The sequence below is a fragment of the Sus scrofa genome, chromosome 14 (genome assembly GCF_054392235.1).
Source record: "Sus scrofa isolate SSC_HxYL_T2T_F1_AM1 chromosome 14, Sscrofa_HxYL_maternal_Yorkshire_Landrace_v2.0, whole genome shotgun sequence".
In the NCBI taxonomy this organism is placed as follows: domain Eukaryota; kingdom Metazoa; phylum Chordata; class Mammalia; order Artiodactyla; family Suidae; genus Sus; species Sus scrofa.
In genome coordinates, this window is record NC_139396.1 from 49,122,012 (window position 1) to 49,149,451 (window position 27,440).

At 44.2% G+C, this 27,440-nt stretch overlaps 2 protein-coding genes across 11 annotated transcripts in view; one reads left to right on the plus strand and one right to left on the minus strand.

Moving 5' to 3' along the window:
- Positions 1-27,440, plus strand: part of DHX37 (DEAH-box helicase 37) — a 978,033-nt gene that overhangs the window by 634,222 nt on the left and 316,371 nt on the right. The gene's annotated exons all lie outside the window — the stretch shown is intronic.
- Positions 1-27,440, minus strand: part of TMEM132B (transmembrane protein 132B) — a 393,866-nt gene that overhangs the window by 215,974 nt on the left and 150,452 nt on the right. For 9 of the 10 annotated variants that reach the window (XM_084996149.1, XM_084996153.1, XM_084996154.1 and 6 more), the window contains one exon: positions 9,805-10,696. In XM_084996149.1, the coding sequence (XP_084852275.1) occupies positions 9,805-10,696 (892 nt within the window). Of the gene's footprint in view, positions 1-9,804; positions 10,697-11,897; positions 12,208-27,440 lie in introns of those variants that run through there. The other variant, XM_084996157.1, reaches the window with a different exon arrangement.

The following is a 27,440-nucleotide window of genomic DNA, read 5'->3' on the forward strand; positions in this document are numbered from 1 at the left end:
TTTACAGGTCTCAAAGTGAATGAAATACATAAATATACAAGTTCAAGCACACAATAATCTCAAAGCAAGATAAATACGAGAAGACCATGCTTCTGCACATCATCATTAAGCAGTTGAAAGGCACAGACAACAAACAAACAGCAAGAGAAAAACAATGCATTCCCTACAGTGGAACAATTCCATGCATGGCTGTCATCTCACTAGCAGCTATGGAGGCCAAAAAGAGTGAAACATTTTTAAAGTGCTGGAAGAAAAAACAAATCTGCAAACCCAGAATTCTATAAATAGCAAAAATACTCTTTGAAAATGAGGATGAGATAAAGATATTTTCAGACAAAAGGAATTCATTGCCGGAAAATTTGCACTACAAAAAACTCCCAAGAGAAGTCCTACATACTGAAGAGGCCATGAGATGGACACCAGCTTAAGTGGGTGGGTCTGGTTGGAGTCCTGGCTCTGCCACTTTTTGGCTCCATGACTCTCACACAAGGGACCTAGTGCTTCTGCACCTCTTTCTTCATCTGGAAGTAGAGGAAACAGATAAGTTCCAAAGCTGTTATGGGGATGCATGAGAGCTAGTAGGGAGCCTAGCACAGGACGGGGACTCATTAAGTGCATGTGGTAGGAACTGAGGTCCCATAGTCTGTGCTGCAGGAAGCTTTCAGTTTCCACTTAGATGTTGCTGAGAATGGAACCAAGCATCACAGGCAACACTGCTGACAAGTGCCTCCTGTGTTATCTCATGTACTCCTCACAGCCATCCCCAAAGATAGGGGCCATCACTAATTCTACTATACATTACAGGAAGGCAAGGCTCAGAGAGGTAAAGTAACCTGTACAAGGTCACACAGCCAGGAAGGGGAGTTGAAATTTGACCACAAGCCTTACTGAGCTTTCTGTGAAATCTTGCCTCCCAAAAGTGTCCTGGGGCATATTACACTCTTTGATCATGCCGAACAACCCACACACACCCTCCTGTTTTCCTTTACTTGATCAAAACCTGACCAGCCTCTGCAGCCTCTTCTTCCAGGAAGCCTTCCCTGGTTAACCTCCTTGGACCGCACTAATCTCACTTCTCTGATGTCACTTCCTGTCCACACCACTTCCTTGGGGACTTGCTCTATAACTTGCATTGCTAGTTAATGTTCCGGCTCAAGAATGATAGTCACCTTAAAGCCTTCTGAACCCCTAAATGTACAGAACAACTTCCTCCAGTTCAACAGAGAAAGTTTAGTGACTTCTGTGGTGACTAATTGCTATTGGCTCACTTTCTTTTTTTTTTTCCCCCATTATAGCTGATTTACAGTGTTCTGTCAATTTTCTACTGTACAGCAAGGTGACTCAGTTATACATTCTTTTTTCTCTCCTTAGAAAACTGTACATGGAACTACCATGACCCAGCAATCCCACTCTTGGGCATATATCTGGACAGAACTTTTCTTGAAAAAGACACATGCACCCACACGTTCATTGCAGCACTATTTGCAATAGCCAAGACATGGAAACAACCTAAATGTCCATCAACAGATGATTGGATTAAAAAGACGTGGTATATATACACAATAGAATACTACTCAGCCATAAAAAAGAACAAAATAATGCCATTTGCGGCTCACTTCTTTATACATATTTAAATAAGTGATGAATTTGCTGTATAGCAGAAATGGACAGAATACTGTAAATCAACTGTAATTTTAAAAATTAAAAAAATAAACAAATAAATAAGAAGTAATCAGGAAGAGCCAAGGTTTTCGTGTAATATCCACTTCTGATTCATTTATTTAAAACTTTACTGGAGCTCCCGTCGTGGCTCAGTAGTTAACAAATCTGACTAGGAACCAGGGGGTTGCCGGTTTGATCCCTGGCCTCGCTCAGTGGGTTAAGGATCCGGCGTTGCCGTGAGCTGTGGTGTAGGTCGGCAGCTACAGCTCCAATTGGACCCCTAGCCTGGGAATCTCCATGCGGCCCTATAAAAGGCAAATAGACAAAAATATATATGTATATTTGGCTTAAGACAAATGCACCAAAATAAAAACAAAAAAATAAAATTTCAAAAAAAAAAAAACAACTTTACTGCATTCTAGGCAAGAATCATTGACTAATGCTAACAGTCATGGGCAAAATATAACATGAAAGAGGATGTAGATGGTTGCAACGTGTCTTCCTACATGTTATTATTACTAATTACAAAGGGGAGGGAAGCATGCTTGCAGTGGAGACACTGAAAAGACACCACTTTACTTAGGTGTTTACATAAGTAAATATCACTGGTGATAAGACATGTGGACATCATGAACCTCCCATATGACACCAAGAAAGACAAGCACTTCATTGGGATTCCTGCTAAGTACACACATCCTCAACCTCATCATGAGAAAACACCATAAAAAGACCAAATTGAGGAACATTCTCAAAAATAATTGGTCAACTGGAAAGAAAATCATGGACTTGGAGAAAAGACTTGTGGCTGCCTGATGGGAGGGGGAGGGAGTGGGAGGGATCGGGAGCTTGGGCTTATCAGACACAACCTAGAATAGATTTACAAGGAGATCCTGCTGAGTAGCATTGAGAACTATGTCTAGATACTCACATTGCAACAGAACAAAGGGTGGGAAAAAAATGTAAATGTAATGTATACATGTAAGGATAACTTGATCCCCTTGCTGTAAAGTGGGAAAATAAAATTAAAAAAAATAATAATAATTGGTCAGTACTCTTCTAGGGTATGAAGGTGAGGAAAGAGAGAAAAAGAAAAAAGAAAAAAAGACTAAGGACCAGAATTCAGCAAAGTAAGGAAATACAACAACTCTAAATGCAGGATCCCGGATTGGATCCTGGAGCAGAACAAGGACGTTGCAGGTACCAATGGTACTTCTTTTTTAATGGCCAGTTTAAACAGCCTCAGCATGTGGAAGTTCCTGAGCCAGGGACTGAATCCAAGACACAGCTGCAACCTATGCCACAACTGTGGCAATGCGGGATCCTTTAACCCACTGCATAAGGACAAGGATCAAACCCATGCTTCTGCAGGGACCTGAGCCACTGCGGTCATATTCTTAAGCCACTGTGCCACACCAGGAATTCCAACTGGCACTTTTTAATAATGTCTGTAGATTAGTTCATAATATACCCATGTTAACGTCCTAGTATTGACAGTCATACTGTGGTTATGTGGCATGCTTACAGTAGGGGAAATCTGGGGGCTTGTAACTTTCCTATAAGTCTAAGATTATTTCAAGACAAAAAGTTTTTAAAAAAATTAAAACGAATGAAATGAAGTTTAAATACACTGCATCGTGGAGTTCCCTCATGGCTCTGCGGATTCAGGATCCAGTATTGTCACTGCTGTGGCTTGGGTTACTGCTCTGGCACAGGTGCATCCCCAGCCTGGGAACTTCTACATGCCACAGACCAAATGAATAAATACATAAATACACTGCATTGTTTGTTTCCTTTGTGACATAAAGCATGGATTCTGTATGATTTTGTTTATTTGCTTGTTTACTGTCTTCCTCCTTGGAGAGTATGACTTCGATGAGGGGTGGAAGAAGGTGGTAGTTTTGCAAAAGAAAGAAAAAGAAAAGCAGGAGTTCCCATGTGGCTCAGTGGTAACAAACCCAACTAGTATCCGTGAGGATCCGGGTTCAATCCCTGGCCTCAGTGGGTTAAGGAGCCAACATTGCCGTGAGCTGTGGTGTGGGCTGCAGACATGGTTGGATCTGGCATTACTGTGGCTGTGGTGTAGGCCGGCAGCTGCAGCTCCAGTTGGACCCCTAGCCTCGGAACCTCTATACGTTGCAGGTGTAGCCCTAGAAAAAGACGGAAAGAAAGAAGGAAGGAAGGTAGGAAGGGAAGGAAGGAAGGAAGAAAGAAAAAGAAAAGCAATCCAATGATGGATGACACGTAGTATGGGTGGTCGCAAAATATCTGTTCCATCAATGACAAATGGACTCAAGCCTAAGGCTCACCCACCCCACAGTCATGAACTAGATTCTCTGCCTCCGACCGTTCCAATCTCCCTTCTGCCAGATACTGAAATAAAGGAAGATGGTCTAAGCACTCAGGGGATCTAGAAGGCTTTAAAGCACCTGACACTCTCAGCCTGGAGCATTATCCAGCATTGCAAGGTACAGAACACAACCCTGAGGAAGTGGGGTGCACAGGAAGAGGTGTTTGACAGGAAGTGGCAGACAGGAAGTGATGTCAGAGAAGGTCATCCGTGGGAGAGACTGAGGCTGATCAGAAGGTGGAGCCTTCTTGATCCCAAGGATGAGAAAGTCATTGGCAGCCAGTTTTCCCAAAGCTTGGTCTTGGGTCTGCAGATGGTCCTGATGTTGCACAGACATGGCTTAGATAGCAACAAGTCACAGGGGGAGACAGTCACCCCTGCAGGATGTGTGATAATTTCCAGGAGAAAGTTTCCACATGGCCCCCATCTCTTTACAGCACATGCTTTCAGACAGAGAGCAGACCTCAGGTTCATGGCTTCCACAGGTGACGGTACCTAGAAATTAGTAATGGGTTTGGAGGGGCAGTTCTTTGTTTTCGATGATTCCCCTCAACCTGCAGAAGTTTCCAAGTCAGGGATCGAACCCATGCCACAGCAGTGACCTGAGTCACTGCAGTGACAATGTCAGATCCTTAACCCATTAGGCCACCAGGGAACTCCGGCAGTGGTGTGTAGTTTTTGGCTGTTGTTATTATCATAATTTATCTTTACAATACCCTTTCATGGGAACAAATAATACTGGTTTCTATTCAGTGGCAGATGTGAGATGCCTTTTTTAAATGCATTTATTTACATTTTAAGTGATTTGATGAAAAGAGTAAATAACAATTGCACACAGAAGGCACATGGATATGACTTAACTTCTGATGGTAGGATGTGGTGTTATCTGATTGGACAAAAAATATCCCAAAAGTGGTGTATGAATTACCCAAGTTTCAGATATGTGGGCACAGCCCACTTTTTAATTAGAAATGATGAATCCATTCTCACACTGTAGCCAAGAGGCCAGTTTTGCCAGAACAGGATCCCCAAGCGTCCCAACCTTCAATATTTATGAAATTCTTACTTATTTACTTCATGAGTTCACAGTCTTGATCATTCACACCCTTCATCAAAGAACAATGCCTGGGAACACTTCCAAATTCACTCATTCATCCAACAAATGTTTCTTGAGCACTTACTGTGTGCCAGACGGTGTTCTGGACCCTTAGGACACACCCCAGAACAAAGAGGACAGAACCCCCACCCTCACGGACCCCACATTCTAGCAGGAAGTGATGGGCCGTAAACAATGATGCATTATGTGTCATTATGTCCTGGGGAAGGGAAGTGGGTCCTTTTTTTTTTTTTTTTTTTTTGCTTTTTAGGACCAAACCTGTGGCATATGCAGGTTCCCAGGCTAGGGGTCTAATCAGAGCTACAGCTGCCAGCCTACACCACAGCTACAACAACGCCAGATCTGAGCTGCACCTGCGACCTACCGCAGCTCACAGCAACACCAATCCTTAACCCACTGAGCGAGGCTAGGGATTGAACCCACAACTTCATGGTTCCTAGTCAGATTCATTTCCACTGAGCCATGATGGGCACTCCACACGTGGGTCTTTTAAAACCCTGATGGCTGTGGCTGAAAGGGAGAAAGTAGTAGGAGATGAGTTCAAGTGGATGGTGGGGCCAGGTCATGTGGGGTCATCCTTTGGCTTTTGCTCAAGGATGGACCACAGGGGGCAAAGATGAAGGCTGAGAGAGCTGCCAGGGGGCTCCTGTAGGCATCCAGCCAAGAAGGAACACTGATTTGACCTGGGCCACAGCAATGGAGATAGTTCAACTCTCACTGCTTTATAGGAGAAGCCCCACGATTTGCTGATGGTCCCGATGTAAGGGGTGTATCAGAAAACGGCAAAAGTCTATCCTTCTGAGCAACCAGGAGGATGGGGTGGCTACCAAATGAAATGGGAGGATCTGGCTGAGCACAGAGCCAATGGTTCATGATCACTTAAAGTATAAATTGCCCCCATTTACAGATGGGGAAACTGTGACACGGAGAGGTTAAGTAACTTGCCCAGTGTCACCCAGCTGGTATGTGGTGGAGCCAGGATTTGAACCAAGGCTCTCTGGCCTTAGAGTCTACAATTTTTTCTTTTTCTTTTTTTTTTTTTTTTTTGGTCTTTTTAGAGCCACACCCGTGGCATATGGAGGTTCCCAGGCTAGGGGTCAAATTGCAGCTGTAGCCACCAGCCTATGCCACAGCTACAGCAACACGCTATCTGAGCCATGTCTGTGACCTACACCACATCTCACGGCAACAATGAATCCTTAACCTCCTGAGCGAGGTCAGGGATCGAACCCACATCCTCATGGAGCCAACACTGGGTTCTTAACCTGCCGAGCCACAGTGAGAACTCCAAGAAAGAGCTATTTTGATAAAACAAAGATAAAAGTTTCTCAGGATCATGCCTAATCTTGGAGACATTATAGATGGAATAGGGAAATCTTCATATTTCAAACTTCCTTGGTTTGAAAGACTTAGCCTGAATCCAGCCTAGCATCAACCTGCCAGCAGCCCCAACCCCTCTCAAACACACTTTTTAACCCTTTGTTAAAAGGCTTTTCAATATATGATCAGCTTTAGTGTTTAACAGAATCTATTTCAGTGTTAGAGAATAACCAATTTAACCTTTGTTCAAACTGGCCCTGATACAATATGCAGTCAGAAATAGCAATGTGACATGTGAAAATTGCACACATCTGTCCCCTTTCCAGATGTCTTCAGCTTTGAAATTATATCTCAGCGAATCTTGTGCACATTCACACTTTGATCTGAGGCCTCGTCTGAACCAGAATAAAAGATATCACATTTCATTCATAAAAGACATCATTAAAATAGACAATCAGGTTGAAAAATAATCCCCCTAGACCTGAAAGCAGAGTTTTATTTTGAGAGTTTGAATATACAAAAAAACAGACCATAGAGAGTTCCCGTCGTGGCGCAGTGGTTAACAAATCCGACTAGGAACCATGAAGTTGTGGGTTCGTTCCCTGGCCTTGCTCAGTGGGTTAAGGATCCAGCATTGCCGTGAGCTGTGGTGTGGGTTGCAGATGCGGCTTGGATCCCGCATTGCTGTGGTTCTGGCATAGACTGGTGGCTACAGCTCCAATTCGACCCCTAGCCTGGGAACCTCCATATGCTGTGGGAGAGGCTCAAGAAAAGGCAAAAAGACAAAAAATAAATAAATAAATAAATTTAAAAAAACAGACCATATATGATGACAGAAGCCTGACCCACTACTTTGCAGCAACCAGGCCACAAAGCCAAACCACAACCTTTGCAGCAATAAGCCCAGAAAGGTCGGAACTTGGTCCACAACTGGCTGCTGCCCTTTTTATGGCCTCTGCTTGCAATTCAAGGTCAACCAGAAAAATCCAAGTATGCTTCCTAGACCTGTCACATAAGATGCTCACTTCCAGAGTTCTTGTTGTGGCTCAGTGGGTTACGAATTCAGCACAGGATCCACTCAACATGAGGATACAGGTTGCATCTCCAGCCTTGCTCAGAGGGTTAAGGATCCAGCATTGCCACAAGCTGAGGCATAGGTTGAAGATGCGGCTCAGATCGGGTATTGCTGTGACTGTGGTGTAGACAACAGTGCTGCTCTGATTTGATCCCTAGCCCAGGAACTTCCATAAGCCACACGTGTGGCCTTAAAAAGGGGGAGAGTTAAAAAAAAAAACAACAAAAAAACTTCTAGTGAGCCTGCCTCCAGCTTCTCCAAACCATCAGCCTCCAATCAGAGCAGACCTGAGCCCCCCTGTCTCCATGATAAACTTTCCCATTTCCCTGCCTGCCTTTGAGTCTCTGCCAAATGCCAGTGATGGTGACTGACTCCCTTGTCATAGCAAGCCCTGGATAAATAGGCTCGGTTTGTTCTCCTTTGAGTGATCTTTGTTTATTTGCACAATTTCAGAGCATTGTTCTCTGGCCATAAAGTATAGCCATCTATACTCAATATCTAGAATGGAAAAAAATCTGAAAAAGAATGCACACACACACACACACACACACACACACACACACACAAACTGAATCATTTTGCTGCACACTTGAAACCAACACAACAATGTAAATTAACTGTATTCCAATTTTTTTTTTTTAATGGCCACACTCACAGCATAAGGAAGTTCCTGAACCAGGGATTGACTCCAAGCCATGGCTGCAATCTACCCAGCTGGTCTGGCAATGCCAGATCCTTTAACCCAGTGCACTGGGCTGGGGGTCAAACCTTCACCTCCACAGAAACCCACATCACTGCAGTCAGATTCTTAACCCACAGTGCCACAGAGGAAACTCCTGTACTTAAATTTTTTTTTTTTTTTTTTTTTTTTTTTTGCCTTTTAGGGCCTCACCTACAGCATATGGAGGTTCCCAGGCTAGGGGTCTAATCAGAGCTACAGCTGCCAGCCTACACCACAGCTCACGGCATTGCCAGATCCTTAACCCACTGATTGAGGCCAGGGATTGAACCCACAACCTCATGGTTCCTAGTCAGGTTCATTTTTGCTGTGCCACAATGGGAACTCCTCGATTTTTTAAAATGAGAATTTCATCCTTGTGTAGGAATACAATTGATACTCATATACTGGTTTTATTGTTCCATAATTTACATGTGAATAAAGCTTCTGTAAACCCCTCCTCCAAAAAAAGAAAACAGTCATATGTAAGAAGGCATGAAGACAAAAATCTCTAGATGCTGACCCAGTAAGATTCAAGGGGTAAAGGTCAGTCCCCATTTAGACAGAACAGCTGAAAGTGTGCTTCTAAAAGCGAGTTATGGAGTTCCCGTCGTGGCGCAGTGGTTAACGAATCCGACTAGGAACCATGAGGTTGCGGGTTCGGTCCCTGCCCTTGCTCAGTGGGTTAAGGATCCAGCGTTGCCGTGAGCTGTGGTGTAGGTTGCAGACGCGGCTCGGATCCCGCGTTGCTGTGGCTCTGGCGTAGGCCGGTGGCTACAGCTCCGATTCAGCCCCTAGCCTGGGAACCTCCATATGCCGTGGGAGCGGCCCAAGAAATAGCAACAACAACAACAACAACAACAACAACAACAACAACAACAACAAAGAGAGACAAAAGACAACAACAAAAAAAAAAAAGCGAGTTATGGGATTCTGCCTGGTACCTCAAGGGGACAGTGAGAGGTTCAGACTGTCATGTGAGGTAGACACATGGGACCTCACAGCCCAAGCTCAAAGCAGATGTGCTGCTCTCAAAGCAGATGTGTTAACCCTGGCTTCACACCAGAATTTCTTGTCTTTTTTTTTTTCTTTGCCTTTTCTAGGGCCGCTTCTGCGGCATATGGAAATTCCCAGGCTAGGGGTCCAATCAGAGCTGTAGCCACCGGCCTACACCAGAGCCACAGCAACGCGGGATCCGAGCCGCGTCTGCAACCTACACCACAGCTCACGGCAACGCCGGATCCTTAACCCACTGAGCAAGGTCAGGGATCGAACCCGCAACCTCATGGTTCCTAGTTGGATTTGTTAACCACTGTGCCACCAAAGGAACTCCACACACCAGAATTTCTTAAGGGAGCTCTTAGAAAACAGAGAGGCTCAGGGGCTTCCCCCAAATACTTTGCTCTATGTTGTCTGATCTGCTGTCTTACAAGGGTCTTAGTTCATGTTTGTAAGTTTCCTCCCTACTCAGGATACTCAGCAATCAATAGCTACTTGATAACCTAACAAGTCACTGATGCCCAAGAGTTGATTTCCGTCCCATCCAACCCAGCAAAGCCTCTTACCTGAGGGCGAAGTGGTCTGCCTCAGAGCTGCTGGTCAGAGAGACCAGGAAGGTGGCCGCGTCCCCTTCCCGGACAAGGTTCAGAGGTACCGAGAGGACAACGTTCTCATCCAGGCTCACCAAGGACCACTTCAGATCGTCCTGGGTTGGGTAGACCACGACACTCCCGATCCTCTCCCGGGCAGGGGACACTGGCGGGGGGCTGTCCTGGCCTGAGTGGATGTTGTTCTCCCACTTGCCGTCCTCCTCCAGTGGACACTGGCCAGCCTCATCTGCCGGGTAGAGCGTGAAGAAGAGTTCCATGGCTGTGCCGCCCAGCAGGGCCGGGATCTCCTCCTCGGGCTCCAGGTCCAGCCCTGAGCTGAACCACTCAGGCAGCAGCTCCAGCTCAGCCACACACAACCCCGGGGCCCCCTGCAGCCGACAGCTGGCCGCCACCTCCCTGGCCTCTGGGAAGGCAAACATCTTGACGCAGGGTAGCTGTTCCTCTGGGTCGCTGTCGGCCCAGGCCATGCCAGTGATATAAAACAAGGTCTGCACTTTGGGTCTGTTGGAGTAAATGGAGCTCTCCAGGATGTGGGCTTTCAGCTTCCAGTTGAAGGGAAACTCGCCCATGTTCCCAAAGGGGGCCGAGGTCAGCAGGAGCTCCCGGGGAACCGTCTCCTCGGCTGAAAAAGGCCCATAGGTGGCATTGACGCTCGGGGGGCTCCTGGCTCGGTAGATAAAGAAGGACTCCACCCGGGCCTGCAGACTGGAGTTCCTTGTCACGTCCTGGTTGGCCTCTTTAAGGAAGAAGGACGCCTCTGCATTAGAGATGTGGAAGCTGGCGGGGAGGTATGCTGGGAGCGAGGAGAACCTCTGCAGGCTGTCCACGACGGCGCGACTCTGCATCACTGCACGAGAAAGGGGAGCAAAGGAAGCGTGAAGGCCGGGTCTGCACAAATATTGTATGATATCACTTACATGTGGAATCCAACAAAAAAAAAAAAAAAAGAGTTCCCATTGTGGCTCAGCGATAACGAACCCGACTAGTATCCATGATGATGAGGGTTCAATCCCTGGCCTCGCTCAGTGGATTAAGGATCCGGCATTGCCGTGAGCTGTGGTGTAGGTCACAGACACTGCTCAGATCTGGCATGGCTGTGGCTGTGGTGTAGGCTGGCATCTACAGATCTGATTTGACCCCTAGCCTGGGAACTTCCATGTGCCATGGGTGCAGCCCTGAAAAGACAAAAAAAAATAAAAATAAAAATAAATAAATAAATAAGATACAAGTGAACTTATTTACAAAACAGAAAGAGACTCGGAGATGTAGAAAACAGCATTATGGGTTTGGGGGGGAGAGAGAGATTAGAAGGTTGGGATGAACATAGACACGCTACTGTATATAAAACAGATGACCAACAAGGACCTACTGTATGGTTCTGGTAACTACACTCGATATTTCTTAATAATCAATAAGGGAAAAGAATCTGAAATAGAATACAAATATAACTGAATCACTGTGGTATTTGGGTGCTACACATCCAAAACTAACATGACATTGTAAAGCAACTAGATTTCAATTTTTAAAGATTAAAAAATTTAAATTTAAAACAAAAACTCTTCTTCTTCGGAGTTCCCGTCGTGGCGCAGCAGAAACGAATCTGACTTGGAACCATGAGATTGCAGGTTTGATCCCAGGCTTCAGTCAGTGGGTTAAGGATCTGGCATTGCCGTGAACTGTGGTGTAGGTCACAGATGCAGCTCAGATCTGGCGTTGCTGCGGCTGTGGCGTAGGATGGCAGCTGTAGCTCCGATTCATCCCCTAGCCTGGGAACCTCCACATGCCGTGGATGCGGCCCTAAAAAGCAAGAAAATAAAAAATAAATAAAACAATAAAATAAAATTCTTCTACATAAATATGAAAAAAAGAGAGAGAGAATTAAACACAATGCAGTCTCCACCCCTCCCCCCAACACACCGCCCACTGGCCACACCGATTCAACCTCTAGGCCTCATCACAGTAAAAGTCCTGTCATTACATAATGTGTGCTCTCAGGATCTTCCAAAATAGCCAGGGTAGAGTAGGAAGGAGCCCCATTTACCACTCACCCAGGAGTCCTGTGACTGAATTCTATCCTCTTGGTCTTACAAAGCCCCAGACCTAGAAGGTCATGGTCATCTCTACTGTAATCAGCCTACAGAGATTAGGCTGCCCGCCCACCGAGCTACAAGACAACGAGGTTTCGGAGCATTGTATACAATGTGCTAATGCGTTCTTCCTCTGATATTTATGCTTCTTCCCATCACTCCGAGATGTGGCATCTATCTGGACATTTAGACAGCTCCTAATTCTTTTTGAAATGAGAGTGAATCTATGGCTTAGCATTCTCACTTCTAGAAATCGCTCTCTCCCAAATACGAGTGAGAAGGCATAAAGATCTATTTATCTGCAAGGATGTCCACCACAGCATCCACCTGAATTGGAAACAGACTGAAATGTGCTAGAGCCAGGAGCCTGGACTGGAATCCTGGCTCTGCCACTTCCTAACTGAGCAAATTTGAGCAAGTTACTTAATCTCTCCATGCCTCAAATGTCCTCATATAAAGTAAGATATAAATATAACTTATTGTAAGGATTAATGAGTTAATAAACATGAAGTGCCCAGAACAGTGCTGACTCACATAAATGCTCAATCTTCACCTGCTATCATTATTATTATTAGTTTAAACCATTCCAAAATTTTATCAAGAGGAGACCAGGTAAACTATACATTTTTACAGACAGCTGTGAGAAAAATGAGTCAGGGCTACATGAATGTACTTGAAACGAGGTCCACAATATGTCATTAAGTATAAAAAATTATAAATGTATCTCATTGTAAATCAACTATAATTTAAAAAAACAAACATACACCACTGTATATAAAATAAATAAGGATTTACTGTAAAAAATTATAAATGTATCATATATGATCCTATTTGGGTAATTTTTATAGGTTTTTTGGTTTTTTTATGGCCACATCCATGGCATATGGAAGTTCCTGGGACAGAGATCAAATCCGAGCCACAGCTGCCACCTACCCCATAGCTGAGGCAATACGAGATCCTTTAACCCATTATGCTGGGCTAGGGATCAAACCCGCAACTCTGCCGTGACCTGAGCACTGCAGTTGGAGTCTTAAACACTGTGTCACAGCAGGAACTCCTGAGTAATTTTTTAGGATTTCATATGTATATGTATTAATGTACATATATTTATGCTTATTCTATCTACAGAATCCAAAATGGAAAGATTTTTACTTTCTACCACCTATATTTCTACTTTCTTCAAATGTGTTACAACAATCATGTACTACCTTGTTAACTAAAATATGTATAAAGAAACATAAACATGTATATGTATATATGCATGCACCTCTGTATATGTGTGTGTATCTCTTTCAAATGGGAAAACACAAAGAGCAAAGACCCAAGAAGCTTTTTCAAAGTGCAGACAGCCCAGCAGGAAGCAGCGTCAGCCAATCAGACCAAGAAGAAGCAGGGATTCTTCCTTGCCCTGAAATAAACCTCTGCCCCTGGAAACTGGCTTCCAAGCAGAGCAAGAAGACATAAACCTGGCAGCAGTGTTTAAAAATGCAGCCTCACCAGAGGACAAAAGGCAAGTAAATACTCCGTTTACTGACTCTGACTCCTGGAAACATTTTTTTTTTTTTTTTTTTTTTTTTTTTGCAGCCGTTACAAATTCTGCGAAATACTATTTTCTGTTGATTTGAGTATTTTTTGGCCTTTTCAGGGCTTTTGTGAGCCTCCTTTTCCTGGAGAATGACAAAATTGCAATTAGGAGATTGGGAAAAAATACAGCCCCAAAGGGGCTGACGCATCCTTCCTCCAGAAGGCGTTCAGAAGGCAAGTTCTCTGAAATGCTACATGATCTCACTTACATTCCCTACCTAAAATAGTCACATTCATAGAAGCAGAGAGTAGGATGGTGGTTGCCAGGGACTGGGGTGGGTGGGGGGGAATGTGGGAGGATGTGGGTTAAAAGGGTACAAAGTTTCAGTTACTCAAGACGAGTAAGTTTTGGAGATCTAATGTACAGCAGTGTGACACAGTTAACAAGCTTGTACCTTGTTACTTGCTAAGAGAATAGGTTTGAAATTAAATCTTCTCAACAGATGATATCTATGTACAGGTAATGGATATGTTACTTAGTTGATGATGGTGATCATTTCGCAAGGTACACATATACCAACACGTTAAACCCTGCGCTTCATTTTTAAAAAAGACTTTTTTGGCCGCACCCCTGGCATGCTGAAGTTCCCACGCCAGGGATTGAACCTAAGCCACAGCAGCGACCTGAGCAGCGACAACGCCGGATCCTTAACCAGGATGAGCCACCAGGGAACACCCCTGTACATTTTAAATATATACACTTCTTATAGGTCAGCTTTATCTCAATAGAGCTGTGAAGAAGAAGAAGAAAAAAAAAAAAAAAGGAAAGAAAGAAACTTCTCAAGAGTCATCAATACAGCCAGTCCTGTATCAGATTATTTACTGGAGGAGGAAGGTTATTACTTATTCACTTCTCTAACTATCTATCTAACTATATATACTACTCACTTACTATGTTTCTAGCACTTGTAGGGGTAGAGCAGGGCAAGACCAATGTGGTTTCTGTTCCCAAGGAGCTGGTAAACTTTGGAGAAAGGCACAGCTAACATACACAAAGCAATTATAAAAGTGAGTGTTCAAACTCTTAAAAACACCTATCCCAGGAGTTCCCGCTGATGGCCCAGTGGTTTAAGAATCTGACTGCAGCAGCAGAGGTCACCACAGAGGCAGGGGTTTGATCCCTGGCCCAGTGCACTGGGTTAAGGATCAATGTAGTTGTTGCTCAGATTCCATCCCTAGCCAGGGACTTCCATATGCTGCGGGTATAGTCTTTAAAAAAAAAAAAAAAAAAAAAGCCATCCCAATAATTCTCCACCTAGGAATTCATGCAAAGGAAATACGAGCTCAAGGAGATTAATCTGAAAGTGTCATCACAAGCATGATTTATAACAGCAACACACGAGAAGCAACCTAAAAACTCATCATGAGGGCAATGATTATATACATGATTAAACCATTATTCTGCGCATGATGCTACACCATCATCAGAACCATGATCCCAACAAATACGTAGAGTCGTGATGCTTACATGTTAAGTGAAAAAGCAAGCATCAAAATTTGATATAAATTATATCCCCAATCTGTCTAAAATACATTTAAAAATAGTATCTGTTTCATGTATGTAATAGACACACCTAGGCAAACATGCGTATGATACTTTCACTTTCATACTGTAGCCCCGTGTTTCCTCAAGAATGTATCCAAAGATCGGGTGGGATTTGGATCAAAGATAGAGGAGGGAGCCATGACTTTGAAGAATTAGCCTCCTCCAAAGGAAAGTTTTAGCTGTTGCCGCCACCAAGGGGCAATTTGTATTTTGACAATGCCAAGCAATGCAAAAGCACCATTCCAGATGAAATCTAATTTTGGGGGGGGGGGGTTTTCTCCCTCTCCAAACCAGGAAGGTAAATTCCAGGTGAATTTGCTCATGAATTAATTGGCAACAAGGGGACATCTGTCTTGCATAGCTCGATGATATCCTTCAGCAGAGATGGGTAGGCACCCAGCCAACCAGGTTTGGAAAGAAAAATGTTCAAATTTTACCTAAGGACAAGTTTCAATTCTGACTTATTTACAGATGTGGAAAAGGAAATTAAAATAAATGAAAAGTTTCAACTGCTCCATTTTCACTGTGGATTAATTGTTTTTCATTATCATTTACGTCGCTATTTGATATCTCTCAAAAATCGATTTACCAGAAATTTAAAGCTATGCCTCCTCTCTTCTTTATTACGGCCAAAGCCTACATTTTATCTAAAATTACAGTGTGAGGTTTACAATCCTGTCCCACCATAAGTCAAGCAAAATGCAGTACAAATTTTGTCTGAAGGCTTATATGGAAAGCCATAAACATCAGCTGCCAGAGCCTCATTTTGTCCTCGAACCAGATTGCAACGAAATATGATATCCGAATTTAGGAGCCTTTTATGAAGCCATGGGACTATACATCCAGAGTCTGCGAAGCTAACATCCCCTCTCTTTAGTCCCCTAATGTCGTACGATGGCATCATTTTTCTTCCCATTGGCAGGTAGACCAGGGGGCCGGAGTTCTGAAAGTGAAATGAGGCTCTATTCAGCCTGCTAATTTCCTAGAGGGTTTTTTAACCACCCAAATGAATGAGGTGGGTCCTGAGAGCAGAAAATGAGAAAGTCTCAGTGAGGCCCAGCTGCAAAGGGCTTCTCATCACGACCCTCCTTATGAGCCAAGAAGAGAATCAAATCCGGGTCCATCGAGAGCAGAAGGTGTGCCAGACAGACGCTCTCTGGCTAACAGATGATCTGACTCGATGGCTCCCAGGAAGCCCCAGAGAGAAATTCTGGTGGAAACTGCTTCCCAGAATTAAGCAACTAACTCCCAGTGTGCCAGGGATCCTGGCAGGGACTCTGTGACTCCAAGTGCCTGGGTGGATGTCACTGCCGTTCTTTGGCACACCAAAAAATACTCCTGGGCACATACCTTGGTCAGGACTGGAGGGACCTGTGGTCCCAAGATAATACTCCTTCCACCCACAGACTCAAACCTTTTCACCACCATCACCAGCCCTGCCCTGGAAGCTGATTACCAGCCTCATGACTGCTGGTCACCCACCTGAGGGTCGAGGCCTATGACATTTCTGCAGCTGAGTTTCTTCTTCTAATTCCCATAAGATAACATGTGCATGGACAGCCAGAAATAGAAGGCTCTCTTTGCAGAGAGCCAGTGGCTGGGTCTTTGAAAACCACCAGCAAGAGAATTTGCTCACTGATCTATCAAAGTGTAGTCCTGACAAACAGCTGACAGTTCACTGCCACCACCTGGGTACCCCCACCAAGTGGATGGTCCTGGTGGCCAGGAACTAAAAGGAGCCTTTAGAAGCATTTACATCCATTCTGAGTGATGCAGTGGATATTGTTTCTGGGGCAGATCTTCTTCATACTCGAAGTAGGAGCTCCTTTGTGCTCGTGTTTTCCTGTCTATCTCCATGCTGTTTCTGTGTCTTCCTCCATGCACCTTGCACTTGCTGAGGAAGCTCATCATCAACCTGTGAGCAGAGCAGACTCCTTCAGCTCAAGAAAGTTTTCTCTGACCAGGGACTCCAGCCCCACCCCTGCTCATCTTTGCATCACAGGGAACTACATTTCCCAAGTTCCCTTGCTCTCCGACTTCCGTAAGTGATCAGCCAATGGGAAACTCTGGTAGAAGATGGACCAGGGGAGCTATTTCTCACCCTTGTCTCCCAGTATTTAATGATTTAATGATAGAAATTGTGCCTCTTCTCGGATACCAGCCCCTTTCGGAGCTTCCACTGTGGATACAGCTCTCTTAAGTAGTAGTTCTTTTTTTTCTTCTTCTTCTTTCTTCTTTTTTTTTTAGGGCCGCACCTGCAGCATATGAAAGTTCCCAGGCTAGGGGTCAAATCAGAACTGCAGCTGCTGGCCTACACCACAGCCACAGCAGCACCAGATTTGAGCCGCCATCAGCCACCTACACTGCAGCTTGTGACAACGTTGGAGCCTTTAACCCACTGATCAAGGCCGGGGATGGGGGGAATCCGCATCCTCATGGATACTAGCTGGATTCTTAACCTGCTGAGCCACAACAGGAACTCCCGGCAGTAGTTCTAATCCTTACTGGATGGTTCCAGCTTCTGGGTTCCAATAATCCAATTTCCCCACTTTGTCCCTTAGGCCCAAATGGTAATAGCTCACGGCTGTTATTCATTTCTGGATTACTTTACCATTCTCAAAAGGTATTTACCATGCCAGACTTGGTTTCTCAGATCTTCCATCACCTGAGTAACTAATTCCCCTGATTAAATTCCCTCTATGGAAATAACTAGAGTGATTTCTGTTTTCGTGCCTAAAGCTTGACTAATACATCCGCTAATCACTCCATCCTGTTATATTTCTTCAAGGCCACTACCACCATCTGAAATTAGCCTTTGTGCTTTTACTTGTTTACTTATTTTCTATCCAGGCTCTCCATTAAAATTCAAGCTCATGAGAGCAGATAATTTGACATCCCGTTTATTGCTAAATTTCCAGTACCTAGCAGAAGAAACTAAATAAATATGTGCTGAGTGAATGTCCATCAATTAAGAATGCCTTGGTTTAATGCTTGAGAGAATAAATCTCTCTGTGTTCTTTCTGAGCCTTTCTTTGGCTTCTTCCCAGGGTTGTTAATAGATACCATTAATATTAACAAATCATTGGTCCATCACATTATCACTCCATTCATTTCCTCTCAAATATCGCATCGCTGTGGTCACTAAGCTGGTTGCTAGGTTTGCCAAGCAGAGACCTGAAATTCTCATAGGGAAGGAGAAAAATATCACTTAAAGGGGAAACACAGCCTTCACCAAGTACCTGCTGTGTGCTAACACACCTGGGTGTATGTAACTGCCACATCCGCTGATGATCACAATGGTTATGATATGAGGCATCTTAGTCCCTTTTGAAAAGTGGTGAAACAGAGGCCCAGAGAAATCAAGCAATTTTAACAGGCTCGAGGTGAGGGTTCAAACCCTCTGTCCGATTCCAAAGCCTTTTCCACTTCTCTAACTGCCCTCAGGCCAAGTGGCCTGGTGGCTGTACAGTGAAGCCAAGGAGTTAGTAAAAACTTAACTATTGAATTCAAAAGCCACTAGTATAAAAGATGGAAAACGTCAGCCGAGTTTCTGACTTTCTCAACCAGATAAAATACACCACAGCTGAGAAAGGAGAGACCAAACAGACAGGAGGGCCTGAGGCCACCAGAGCTGAAGAAGCAGGAGCTGAATGCTCATGAGGCCAGATTCACAGACAAAATCCCTCCATGGCCAGAGAGGTTCTCATCAGTCTACAGTCACAGGTGACTGTCTCCCCTCTCAGGTACCAGCCTGGATTCCCAGGTAGACCAGGAGAATAGAAATGGTTGACAGAGGGCATCTCAACTCAGCTGCTGGCAAAACAGCCAGTGAGCCATACCTTTAAGGTAGCAATAGATGTGGAAAACATTGCTACTTATAAAGCACCTCACATAGCTTAGGGCCTCGGAAGGAGGAGCCAGTGAAATAAGTCAAACCAAATGCTCTCAGATTAAGGAGGAGATTGCATGTGGTTATTTATTCATTAACAATCAGCTGTGGTGGAACGATATTGCATATCCCATTCTGTTTGCTCCCACCCCCAAGTGTCATCCCATCATGGTACCCTGGGGACCAGATCCTTCCACACCTCAGCATGAACATGAGCTGCTGACTGCAACTATTTTCAAGAGAAAATAGTAAAAACTTAACTATTGAATTCAAAAGCCACTAGTATAAAAGATGGAAAACGTCAGCCGAGTTTCTGACTTTCTCAACCAGATAAAATATACCACAGCTGAGAAGGGAGAGACCAGCTGGCCATCAGGCGGGAGGACTGCTTGCCATTGTCATGAGATTCTTCTCAAATCTCAAGCTGGGGAGCCCTATGTGGCCAACATGGGTTGTTCACAAGGACAGGAAGCAGTTAAAAAGCAGTCCAGAAGCAGGAAGCAGAAGGGAAACAGGCAGGAAGTGGACAAAAAGCAGACAGGAAGTGAGTAGGAAGCAGACAGGAAGTGAACAGGAAGAAGACAGGAAGTGGGCAGGAAGTGGACAGGAAGTGGACAGGTGGTGGGCAGAAAGCAGGCAGGATGGAGTGGGTCCTTCTCCCAGCTCAAGCCTTGCAGTCTCCTTCTAGCATCCTCCCCAGGCCCCATTAGTAGAGTCTCACAGGAAATAACTGGCTAAGAGAAATGTGTTTTTCAGATTCCAGCCGCAGAATTACAGATCAGAGAATAGAATGAGTTTGGAACTAAGAGACTATAACTTAACAACTAGCAGATCCCATGGGCCAGAAGAGAAAATTGAGGCACAGAGGTATTAAGTCTAGTAAATGATGGTGCCAGGTCAGGATTCCAAAAAATTGGCTCACAGTGTACACCCCTAAGTACTGCCCTACAAGACTTCACATTGAGGAAAATGCAGGAAGGAAGAATTCTTATTCCTTGATCTCTGGAATGTCCCATAATTTCTTCTTGGTCCAGAAGGAGATGGGTAAACTCTAGCTAAATGGATAAAATAAAACCCAGAAAGTGAGAGTTTTTAGAGAAGCAACAAGGAATCCAGAGTTGTGTGTCCCCATCAGAGGCTACAGGACTCCTAGGTACTGTAGTTTGTAGAACTATCCCTGGCATAGAGAACATAGGACTAACATCCAGTCTGAAGGAAAAAGATAAGGAATTTGGGTGGAACACATTGGAATTAAGGTGAAGGGGAAATGACTTTTCAGACAGTTGAAAATACGAATGTGTCATTCAGAAGGAGATGGCTCTCTATTTCATCTCCACACAAAGGTAAGCTCTGCTAAGACAGTTCAACACCATAACACAGGGATTCTGAACCCTGGCTACATCATAGGTACACATGGTATGAAACGTATATATTATACCTGGTCCTGCCCACCAGAATTAATTTAAGTGGTCTCAGGTGGGGGTCCAACTGTTTCTGTGTTCTCTAGATTATTCAACTGAATAGCAGTGTGGAGAACAACCACTAAAAGGTCAAAACTGGTACACAGTAGGTGCTTTGTGTATACAAGTTTCCCTTCCTATCTGAAAGCAGAGCATTCCTATGAAATCTTTCATAAACCAAAATGGCACAAGGCAAAGAAGCAATTACCTTAGGGTGCATCTTGCTAATAGATGGACAAAACAAAGGAAGATAAGGCACAGGTGCTCACAAAGCCATGGCCACTTTTTTTTTAATTTGGTTCTGCACCTAACATGGAAGATTTCCAGGCTAGGGATCAAATTGAAGCTACAGCAGCCAGCCTATGCCACAACAACAGCAACACCGAATCAGAGCCACATCTGTGACCTACACCACAGCTCACAGCAACGCCGGATCCTTAACCTTCTCAGCAAGGCCAGGGATCGAATCCAAATCCTCATGGATACTATTCGTGTTCATTTCCACTGAGCCACAACAGGAGTCCCTTTTTTTAAATTTTTTTTGTCTTTTAAAAGCCAGGGCCGGAGTTCCTGTTGTGGCGCAGTGGTTAACGAATCCGACTAGGAACCATGAGGTTGCGGGTTCGGTCCCTGCCCTTGCTCAGTGGGTTAACGATCCGGCGTTGCCGAGAGCTGTGGTGTAGGTTGCAGTCATGGCTCGGATCCCATGTTGCTGTGGCTCTGGCGTAGGCTGGTGGCTACAGCTCCGATTGGACCCCTAGCCTGGGAACCTCCATGTGCCGAGGGAGCGGCCCAAGAAATAGCAACAACAACAACAACAACAAAGACAAAAAGACCAAAAAAAAAAAAAAAAAAAAAAAAAAAAGCCAGGGCCACTTGACGCTGAGATGCTGAGTATAAGAAATAAAGGCAACGAGAAAACAAGAATGGAATCATCAACATCATAGTCATCATTTAGATAATCCTTATGATATACCAAACATCAGTCTAAGCATTTCACAGGGGGTAACTCATTTAATCTTCACAGTCTTTTGATTACAAGGATTTAGTTATTATCCCCACTCATAGAGGGGGAAACTGAGACATGGGGAGGTTAAGTGACTTGCCTAAGATCCCAAAGCTAGTAAGTGGCAGAGGTGGAATTGGATCCAAGCTGTCAAGTTCCAGGCAGAGTCTGCCCTTAGCCACGATATTCTGCTGCCAAAGAGAAGCTTAGCAAGCAAAGTCTACATTGTAAGAGCTTCAGCAGTGACTAAAGGGACTGCCAAAGTGCCGCTGAATTGCCCAGCTCTCAAAGCACAAGATGAGGTCACCAGTTGGACACCGTTCATGAGATGAAAACAAGAAGCAAGCTTTTCCTGGCTCTGAGAGCAATTCCTCCGGTGGTGGTGATTCCCCGAGGAACTCAAAGTTGTCCCTACAGTGCCCTGTGAGTTTATTAGCAAGCTTCCTATAGTGAGGTCCTTGTGAGGTGGGAAGCAACAGCGAAGCACCATCGAGCAAAAGTGATTCTGTAGAGGACAAAGGTGTGTGAGCCAAGACAGCTGAGAGCTTGTGGAGGATCTGGCCTGATAGAAAAATAAAATCCAGAATGAGATCCCAAAGGAGACCCTACCCTGCAAATTCTCCTCCAGGAATGTGCTTTCTTAGCAAACAAGGCAAGGACTTAGAAAGAGGTTAGGAGCAGAACTCTTGGGACCAGATTCTCTGGCAGGATCTGGGGGCATGAATAGTCTACATTGACAATCCAAGACCAATCTACAAGGTTTAAAGCATAAAAAACAGTATCAACATTTTGCTCACAATGCCCACCACTGCTTTTATGCCTCAAAAGTCCTCTCCGGCATCCCCACACACAGACAGACAACAACATGGGGACCCAGGAAGAAGAGGGCCATTTGCAAGCCAAGGAGAGAGGCCTCAGGAGAAACTAGCCCTGCCGACACCATGGTCTTGGACTCCAGCTTCCAGAACCATGGGAATAAATTTCAGGTGTAAGTTGCCCAGTTCTGTAGCCCTCTGTTATGGCTACCCCACCATGCTAATATCAAGGGATTTATCCTCTTTATCAAACTTCGATCAGCTAGTCTTGCCTGGTTTTGGTCTTCATTTCATCAAGATGCCCAAAACCCAGTCCGATTCTTACTTGAAGATGAAGGTTTGCCTGTGGGTGTTATGGATGCCTCTCCACTTTCTTCCATGTTTCTCTATGTATTTTCAAGTTAGAATGAACATGTCTTCTTGCTTCTTTAATCTAAGAGAAATACTAACATTTTTCCCTTAAAAGAAAGAGATGGAATTAGAACTTACTTTTTTTATTTGGTTTTGGTTTTGGCCACGCCGGAGGCACAAAGAAATTCCCAGGCCAGGGATAGAACCCATGCCACAGCAGCAACTCAAGCTGCAGCGTAATAATGCCAGGTCTTTAACCCAATGAGCCACCAGGGAACTCCTGGAGTTTGATTTTAAGCAGCAGACTGAGCACATTCATTGTCTCATATTTCTACAGAAACTCCAGAGCAACAAAAGCATACAAGTACAGAACGGAATAAACCTATAATCAAGAGAAATGGAGGAGGGCCACCTGCAGATAAAATATTTCAACAAATTCATGTAAGATAATATGTGGATGAAAGAGTACGGATGGGCAAGACAGCAGAGGGAAACTTGAGCTGGAACTCCTCTGCCCTCTGGCATCCCCTGAGGGGCTCTGGACTCCATGTTGGCACATAGAGTGAGGACAGGAGTGGAAATGGAGCTGAAAAAACCAAGGGAGTGACTGAATTCTGTAGCTGGGACACTGACTCCAGGCAGACCTCCTCCAAAGTCCCATCCACAATAAAAGGCTTCATCTTCTCCTCCTGTCAAATCTCAACTCTTCCCCTAGGAAACTGAATTAACCCTTGATGGAAATGTCAGATGTAAAACTGGGTGGTGGGGCTCCCACCCTGAGAGGGGATGAAGGTGGAACAGTCACGGTGCGACCGTGAGCAACAAAGTTACACACTGATTCAGGGAGTCTGAAGGAGCCAGGCTCACAGCATGAAATTAAAGGATAAATCCAATAACATCAGCTCTTACTTGCCTAAGCCTAACACAACATGACTGGAGTCCTTATAAGAAAAGGCAATCAGGACAGAGATACACATGGAAGGCAGACCAGGTGAGGACACAGAAGGAAGACAGCCATTTACAAGCTTTGGAGCCAGGGGCGTCTCTGTAACTTACAACCAAACATAATGTTAACTGCTTCTAAAAAAAAAAAAAAAAAAAAAAAAAAAAGGAAAGTGAGTAAGAAGTGTAAGTCAGCTAAATTCTCATCTTTTACAGAGAAAGCACTACTGTTTAAATTTGTTAACACAAGGAATAGAGGTGGGGGAATGGTATGTGAAATGACAGAAATAATCGCCGCTAACAGAACAACAAGCAGAAAAGGCTGGACCTGGCTGACCTGAAATCCTCTTTTTTTTTTTTTAATTCAATGAATTGTATTATATTTATACAGTTTACAACCATCATCCCAACCTAATTTTACAGCATTAGGGGAGGGAGATCAAAGATACAGAGGGTTGGAAGACTATGGCCTTTCTTTGCAAGTTACCCTGTGCCATTTTATTTTCCCCATCTGGATGTGTGACTGTGAAGATGAGCAGGATTCATCTGTGTGAACCCCAAAACTAGCCAAGCAGGGGAGGACAGTGTGGAGTGAAGGGATCTCAGCAATGAGGCATCATGTCTGTGGGAGATGGCTACTTGTTCCAAAAAAAAAAAAAAAAAAAAACCAGCACCAGAAACCTTCCACCCACAGTCTGATACATGGCTGCTCAGCCAAGGACCTCCCAGCCTCTCCTGCATCCAGGCATGACCATGTAACTAGTTCTGGCCAATGAAAGAGGAGCATGGGTTGCATATGACCTTGAAGCTGCAATGGCTATCTTTTCCCTTCTAGCAGTGAGAAGCAGGAGACTCTGAGACCTCAGGCTATGGCAGAGCCACAAGCTGGAAGGAGCCCAGACCCCTGAATCTCCACCTGGAGGACAGCCATCTGCCAAATATGGCACCCATGTTGGATAGGAACAAGAAATAATCTTTTCCTTTTTTTTTTTTTTTTTTTTTTTTTTTTTGCTTTTTAGGGCTGCACCTGCAGCATATGGAGATTTCCCAGGCTAGGAGTCAAACTGGAGCCACAGCCACCAGCCTACATCACAGCCCCAGCAATACAGGATCCAAGTCATGTCTGCAACCTACACCACAGCTCAAGGCAATGCCAGATCCTTAATCCACTGAGCAAGCCCAGGGATTGAACCTGCACCCTCATGGATGTTAGTCCGGTTCATTACCACTGAGCCACGATGGGAACTCCTCTTTTTTTAATTCAATGAATTTTATTATATTTATATATTTATAGCTTACAACCACCACCACAACCTAACTTTACAACATTTCCATCCCAAACCCCAGCTCATCCCTCCCCCCACCAACCTGTCTCCTTTGGTAACCATAAGTTTGTCAAAGTCTGTGAGTCAGTTTCTATTCTGCAAATAAATTCACTGTATCCTTTTTTTAGATTTCACATATAAGTGATAACATATGATGTTTGTGTCTCACTGTCTGACTAACTTCACTTAACCATGACTCAATAAGATACATGTACCCCAATGTTCATTGCGGTATAAAGTATAGCCAAGACATGGAAGAAACCTAAATGTCCATTGATGAAGAAGTGGATAAAAATGTGGTACATATACACAATGGAATATTATTCAGCTGTAAAAAGGAATGAAATAATGGCAACTTGCAACAACATGGATAGACCTAGAAATGATCAAGAAATAATCTTTTGGTGTGTTAAGCCACTGCTGGGGTTTATTTATTATGGTAGCTAATGACGGCTAACTAATACAACATCATAGAAGCTGACAATTCAAACAGCTGTGATCCCAACCCTACCAAAAAGTTGGAACACATCTCACATCTCTTGATAGAGTGTGTAAACTGTGCTTTCATTAGCAAAGAGATACAGACACTCGGAGAAACAAAGTGAAGAGCTGTTAAGCCAACGTGAGAGGTTTCCACGGGGCACCAGATGTAGAAAGAGCATTATTAAACGGATTATATAGATCTTAGTGACAGTAATTTTGACCTCCTATAGGCACCGTCAGCTGTTAAACAGTAGGAAATGTTGATGACCTTGTTCTAATTTCCATTTATATTTATTCTAAATTGGACACCTTGGAGAGGGTTTAAATAAGAGAGGGAAATTCACTAAGTAACCCTGACAGCTCTGCCACTGTCTGATAGGGAGGCAGCTGAGGCTTACAAGAGGCAGAGGACACCTGGGCTGGAGTCCCAGGGCTTCCATCAGCTCCATTTATGTACTGAGACCAGTCACTTCACCCCCTTGAGATTCAATTTCCCTCTGTGTCAAATAAGGTGTCACTTCCTGCCACCCATCAGGGACCCACCATAAGGGAACCCAGTAACATGACTTGTTATTGTACAACTTCATTAGTAGAAATGTCATACGTGGAGTGCCTTTGCTTTGGATTTCTCACTAGTTCGGACTAGCCTTCCCGTCCTCTGGCCATTGTCGATGTCAAAAAAGCCATTCTCTCTAGCACAGAAAATCCACACTATGCAAGTCTAAACAAAATCGGAATTTAATGGCAGTCACAGCTGGAGAGAGAGGTGAGCTTCAGGTCTGGCTGGATTCAGCATTTAAACGATGTTGTCAACATGCATCTTCACAAACACTCTTCAACGAGTGAATGGAGAAACAAAAGTGGTACAACGATTGAATGGAGAACGACTTGGCAATGAAGGAGGGCAAATGATGGATAAACATGCAACAGCATGGATAAATCTCAAATACACTTTGCTGCCTAAAATAAGGCAATCTACTATATATTCTGTTTGCAGGCCATTCTAGAAACATCAAAACTAGAGGGATAGAGAACAGAGTAGTGATTTCTAAAGATCAGAGGCTGGGAAGGTTTTAACTATAAACATTCAAAACAAAGAATTAGGAATGGGAATGTGGAACTGTTCTGTGTCCTGACGGTTGTGTTGGTTACACCATGCTATGCATTTATCAAAAACTCATCATGCTAAATGTCAAAAAGCCTGAATTTTATTGAAAGTAATTTTTTAAGTTTTTTTTTTAAGGATGCATTTTCATCTATCATTCTGCTCTCTTCCATGGAGCTGGCTTCCTTCTCAGTCGCCACGTCACAGCAAGATTAGCATCACCAAAAGGCTCATATTTTCCTGCCTTCAAATCCAACAAGAATCAGGAATGGTCTCCTGAAACTTCAGCAAGAAAATCTCAGGGTGGTCTCCTTGTCTCTGATGGGTCACATGCCCATCCCTAAACCAATCCCTGTGGCCAGGGGAATGGCCCGTTCTGATTGGCTCGTCCAAGGTCGTGTGTCTCTTTCTGGGTACCTGGAGATAGATGGGATTTAGTTGTGATATGAAGTGGTGGGGTGGGTGTATTTTCCAAAGCATCATCAGGGTATCATTTTGACAAGAAGAACAAGGATATTCTTCATAGGAAGCAACACAAAACTCCACTCTAATACCCAAGTGAACAGTTCACACCAAGTCAAGGTTGATTTCCTCACTGCCAGTACTATTCTCAACAGTATTGATGTTGAAAAAGAAAAAAGCAGGATTATGCCTGAGACCATAAACCAGACATTTTAGCAATAACCCTGAAGAATTGTGTTGCCTTTAGAGTTTGACATACTCTATATGAAACATGAGTTGGAGAAGCTGAACACAGGGCCCCAGTAAACCACCCTCCACTGCAGTGCTAATATGCTTACTTTAGCATACTGAGTCTTCAAAAGTGATCTCAGCGGGTAGTGACAAAACAGAAGCATATGCAGGGCTGGCTTCCTAGGCATATGACCTACACAGCTGCACATGGCCCCGTGCTCAGAAGGGCTTGAGCTTGGCTCAAGGCCCTGCAGTGTCACTCTATACCTCCGAAATGCTTAAGGATTTCACCTTTGAACTTATGC